The sequence below is a fragment of the Octopus bimaculoides genome, chromosome 8 (assembly GCF_001194135.2).
Source record: "Octopus bimaculoides isolate UCB-OBI-ISO-001 chromosome 8, ASM119413v2, whole genome shotgun sequence".
In the NCBI taxonomy this organism is placed as follows: domain Eukaryota; kingdom Metazoa; phylum Mollusca; class Cephalopoda; order Octopoda; family Octopodidae; genus Octopus; species Octopus bimaculoides.
The window spans coordinates 30,413,071-30,418,816 of NC_068988.1; the positions used below are offsets into that span (position 1 = coordinate 30,413,071).

Here is a 5,746-nt window from a genome sequence, read left to right on the forward strand (position 1 = left end):
ACTGGGTACTGCTCTGGATTTTAATTTTATACTGGCAAAAGAGACAGTAATAAATCCAGTAATGTGCACAACTCTTCTATAATATTTTGTTGTATACCCAATTGAATATTAGCTAATAACCCATTTTCTATAGCGATGTTTGAACAAAAATTTTAATAATTTTATATTTTGTTGAATTTACCTGTAATTAAAGTCACTTTGTGACAAAAATTTTGGTATAGAATTGGTTGAGAACCTTTTGTTAAATTATCTTCCAAAAATCACATTAATATGTTGATAAATAAAAAAGTTAGAGTTGTTTAATGAAACCAGCCTAAATTTATGATTATGTTAGAAATTAATCGAAACACATAAGGGGTGTAATTTGGTTAGAAATATGGTAACGAAAGGGTTAAACACTATAAGTACCTGTGTATCAGTCACAGTATTTTATACTCGTTTTTAAGTGCAAAAACTGGAGCAGGTCTTACACACTGTGAAAGTTTGACCATGATGTGGAAAAGGTTCTGCACTAAGATTTAACACTAAATAAAGGGTGCAACATGTACATGAGTGTGATTCACGCATGAGTAAATACGGTTATGTGGTTTTGTGGTACTTATTTAATTTTTCTTTATTTGCAGTTCGGTTGGAAAAAGAATATTTCACTCTGACGATCTTCCTCTCTTGAAAAACCTCTATGATGACAACCAGAAAATTGAACCCGAATACTATGTTCCTATTATTCCAATGATATTGGTGAATGGAACTGATGGCATTGGCACAGGGTGGAGTACAAAAATACCCAACTATGATCCAAGAGAGATCATAACAAATATTAGGCGAATGTTGTCAGGAAATGATCCTCTAAACATGGTGATTACTTTTACATCTTATTGAGATTTTTCCCTGTTCTTAGTATAACTATTTCTTATTTCTTTTTATGCAGCAGCATGTTTATTTCAATATTTCATAACAACTTTTAATAGCTAGAGAACTTCAATTATGAACTACAGTTTATGGCTCTCATGCTGGTGGCACGTAAAAAGCATCATTCAAGCGTGGTCGATGCCAGTGCCACCTGACTGGCCCCTGTGCCCGTGACATGTCAAAAGCACCCACTACACTCTCGGAGTGGTTGGCATCAGGAGTGGCACCTTGTGCAAGTGTCTTCTACTATAGCCTCAGGCTGACCAAAGCCTTGTGAGTGGATTTGGTAGACGGAAGCTGAAAAAAGCCCTATATATATATGTGTGTGTGTGTCTGTGTTTGTTCCCCCACCATCACTTGGCAACCAATGTTGGTGTGATTACGTCCCTGTAACTAAGCAGTTCAGCAAAAGACACTGATAGAATAGGTACTAGGCTTACAAAGAATAAGTCCTGGGGTCAGTTTGCTCGACTAAAGGCAGTGCTCCAGCATGGCCGCAGTCAAATGACTGAAACAAATAAAAGAATGAAAGAATTCCAATTAAAAATGGGAGGGAGGTGGGGCAGGAGTGGGAAATAGAGAGAATGATGGTTAGCAATGAAAGAAGAAAAGTTATTGGTGGATATTAGATAAGATCCAGTGGGGTGTCATCCATTGACACAGAAAAAAAGATAATAGCAGTAGGTGGGTGGGTGCATTCATAGAAAGTTTGGGTATCAAGTTGAGAGAATAAGAAATGCCAGCAGAGAAAGCTATCGTCATCATCATTGAAATGTGCATTCCATGTTGGTATAGGATGCAGTGAGCTGCTGTTCTCACATGTGGCATGGTCTGAACAGCTGGGTGCTTTTTATGTGGCACCAGCACGAGTGAGGTCGCCGAGTAACTTGCAAGGCAGAAGAAGAACAGGAAGAAATATATATGTTAAAAAGAAAAAAAAAAAAGACCTCGTCCGTCGTTCCTTCACCATTCTGTTAAATATGTAGAAAAAAAAAATACAAAATACTGTTTAAACAACTTAGAGAAAAACGGTTTTTGTTTGATTGGTGTAATAATGTTGTTATAAATTCTGTGAGATATAATTTCATTTGTGTTTTCTTCCAGGTCCCATGGTTCAAGAACTTCAAAGGTACAATTGAAGAGTTGAGTGAGAACAAGTACCTAGTGAGTGGTGAGATTTCTGTTTTGGATGAGACAACAGTTGAAATTACAGAACTCCCCATCCGTACTTGGACACAAAACTATAAAGAAGAGGTGTTAGAACCTATGTTACATGGATCTGAGAAAAATCCATCTGTGATAATGTAATTATGAAATTTGTATATCTACCTTATAGGTGTGTGCTTGCGGAGAGAGAGAGAGTAAATACTATGTAACAGGACAAAGTTCTGTCATAATGCCAGAAACTCAAAAATCTGATTTTATATAAATTAACTAGGCATTGGCATGAGTGTATGGTAAGAAGCTTGCTCTCCCAACTATTAGATTTCAGGTTCAGTTCCATTGTGTTCCTGCTTGGGCTAGTGTCTTCTATAACTTTGACCAAAGCTTTGCGAGTAGATTTTTTAGATGGAAGCTGGAAGAAGCTCATTGTGTGTGTTTGTGTATGTATACACACGTGTGAATGTGTGTGTGCGTTTGTGTCGAACTCACTACCTCATGATTGTGAGCCTGACACTCTAACCACTCAGCCATGCAGCTTGGAGTAAATTTTGATATTTAGAATGACATAGGATAGGTGTGAGAGTTTGGATCTTGGTGATTTAAACATAAAACGGAATGTTTGGGCCGGATATGGTTGGTCTAAAAGAGAAATGTTTTAATATTGGCACACTTTTTTTTAACAATGACAAGGTTATGGCCCAAATTACGCATTCATTGTTGCCTGCCAGTGTTTTGAACAGCAGTTTTTTGCTGTTGGTACTTTCTATTTGTAATTGAGATTTTTTTTTTCTTTTGCAACTCTTTTAGAGATTATAAGGAATACCATACTGACACATCAGTCAGGTTTGTCGTGAAGATGTCAGGTGAGAAGCTTGCCAATGCTGAAGCATCTGGTCTTCACAAATTCTTCAAACTGCAAACAACATTCTCTACAAACAGTATGGTAAGTATTAAAGACATTAATAATAACGATATTAATAAGCAAAGAAATATTCACATCTTTTCCACTTCTTTCTCCTTACTTAACTATTTACACAGCCGAACATGTGATCATCTCTGCTACCCCTGCATCAGTAGAGGTAGATAAGATGATATCAACAAAACATGTCTAAGGTTGTACTTGCATTAAGTATGATACATAGCTAACTATTTTAATTCAATACTGCCTCGGTTGTACATGACTGATTTTTACTCAGCTGGATGGCTGGTGAGATGTGGGCTGGTCCACTACTAATAAATAGTGGACGGACACAGCCAGTAATGTCAGTCAGCGAGGTACGAAATATGCCATTATAATATTGAGCATAACAGTTTTGCAAGGTAGTAGATGATCATGTTGGTGCTGGTACCACATAAAAGGCACCCAGTACACTGTAAAGTGATTGGTGTTAGGAAGGGTATCCAGCCATAGAGACCGTACCAAAACAGACTTTGGAATTTGGTGTGGATCCTGGTCTTGCCAGCTCCTGTCAAACCACTCAGCCCATGCCAGCATGGGAAACGGTTGTTAAACAATGATAATGATGAGGATGATGCTAAGCTTCAGTCTAATTCAAGCCCAACAGTAATCATCACCGATTTCTGTGAAATCATCTTAATTTTTATTTTGTTCTTTGTAATATGGAAAATGTGTTGATGTGGAGACTTGATATATCGAATTGCAGGTATTATTCGATCAGAATGGTTGCATCCGGAAGTATGACAAGGTGGAACAAATAATGCGTGAATTTTTTGACCTCCGACTTGATTATTACAAAAGAAGAAAAGACTATATGGAAGGAATGTTCAAATCTGAATCCCTCAAGTTTGATAACATTGCTCGCTTCATCATGGAGAAAATTGATGGGCTTGTCAAAATTGGTGAGAAGAATATTTTAATAATCCTCTTACTTTTGAATTCATTAAAAAAAAAAAAATTTCAATTGGTTCACATTTTTGTTTAGAATCTAGTGTTCTGTTTTACTATCATTATGATGTGTATAGAATAATATAGTTATTCATTATTTACATTTGACGGATATTTGTCCTTACAACATTTCGGTTGATATACCATCCAGCCTTCATCAGGCGTCTTGAGGAAATCTAGAATTGGAATATGGTTATTCTTTTAAATGTCTCTCTCTTCCATATGGGGGTAATCATGTACATTTCCTACTGCGAGGCACCTATTCCTGTCCTTATATTATCGTTTAACCTCTCATCCCCTTCCCTCACTACTTCTCAGTTGAGGGGCATTGACTTGCAAGTTGCTTGGTAACCTCACTGGTGTAGGTGCAACATAAAAAAAACACTGCCCAGTACATACTGTGAAGTGGTTGGCGTTAGGAAGGGCATCCAGCTATAGAAACCATGGCAAAGCAGATGTTGGTCCTTGGCACAGATCTCCAACTTATGAGATCCTCTCGAATCGTTGAACCTATGCCGGCATGGAAAATATTGGAGCCTGGTGCAGCCTTCTGGCTTGCCAGTCCTCAGTCAAATCGTGCAACCCATGCTAGCATGGAAAGTGGATGTTAAACGATGATGATGATGTCAACAGCGACTAGCTGTTATTGGTGTTAGGAAACTCTGCCAGAGAGTATAAGTCAATTACATCGGCCCCCAGTGCTAAACTGGTACTTATTTTATCGACCACGACATGATGAAAGGCAAAGTCAACCCCAGCAGCATTTGAACTCTGAGTGTAAAGTCAGAAGAAATGCTGTTAAGCAGTTTGTCTGGCATTCTATCAGCTCACTGCCTTGCTTGTACAAAATGTATTGGAAAGGTTGATGCATCAAAAAGTGTGACAAAAAGCAAATTCTAAAGTGACCTTTGAACTGACCGAGTGAAGTATGCAAAAGTCCACATGCCACAAAACCAATGTGGCAGAAATAACACAATCATGGGTTTTTTGTTTTTTTTCTCTGGAACCATTTCATTTGAAATTTTGGGTTTAATCTGCAGTTTCCAAAAGTTGTGCTGCTATGGTTTTAGAAAACTGGTTCAGTTATTATCCTAGAATTACTTGTAAGGGAACATAAGTTAGTTTCACCGTGAATTGACATATTCTCTTCCTACACACACACACACACAGGCGTGCATGCGCGCGTACATGCGGCACTGTATTTAATGTTGAAATGTTGGTTTTGTTTTGTTCTTTCTAGAAAATGTATCAAAGAAGGATCTGATTCAATTATTGGTCCGTAGGGGCTATGATTCTGACCCAATCAAAGCATGGAGAGAAAGTCAGTCAAAAAATAAGGTAAAATTCTCTCCACATTTGTCTTTTGCTGAACACAAACTTATCTTCCATTTATTTGTTGCTGATAAACTGAATAAACGAAAAGTTTTAAAAAACCAAAAAAAAAACAACCTGTGATGAGGGTTTAACCCTTTCGTTATTGTATTTATTTTGAGTTGCTCTGTCAGGTTTCTTTCAATTACTTTAAATATAACAAAGAATTTAGTAAAATAACTTAGTTATCATTCAGCTAGTGTTAGGAACATAAATTGTGACTAAGGTTGGGTGGAAGATTTTAATTCAAAACTTATGAAAACAAGACATTTGTACTCAGAGCCAGTTTCAGCTGGGTTGGTATCAAAAAGGTTAAGAATTGTTTCTCTATTATATATTTTAACCTTTTTGTTACCATATTTCTGTTAAGATGCTCTGTGTTTCTTTCAATTACTT

General features: G+C 37.1%; 1 protein-coding gene across 1 annotated transcript in view; it reads left to right on the top strand.

Annotated features, from left to right (window-relative positions):
• Window positions 1-5,746, top strand: part of LOC106883641 (DNA topoisomerase 2-beta) — an 18,841-nt gene that overhangs the window by 6,728 nt on the left and 6,367 nt on the right. Inside the window, exons 7-11 of the mRNA XM_052969905.1 lie at window positions 624-855; window positions 2,014-2,213; window positions 2,881-3,016; window positions 3,738-3,933; window positions 5,220-5,317. Of these exons, the coding sequence (XP_052825865.1) occupies window positions 624-855; window positions 2,014-2,213; window positions 2,881-3,016; window positions 3,738-3,933; window positions 5,220-5,317 (862 nt within the window). The remainder of the gene's footprint in view (window positions 1-623; window positions 856-2,013; window positions 2,214-2,880; window positions 3,017-3,737; window positions 3,934-5,219; window positions 5,318-5,746) is intronic.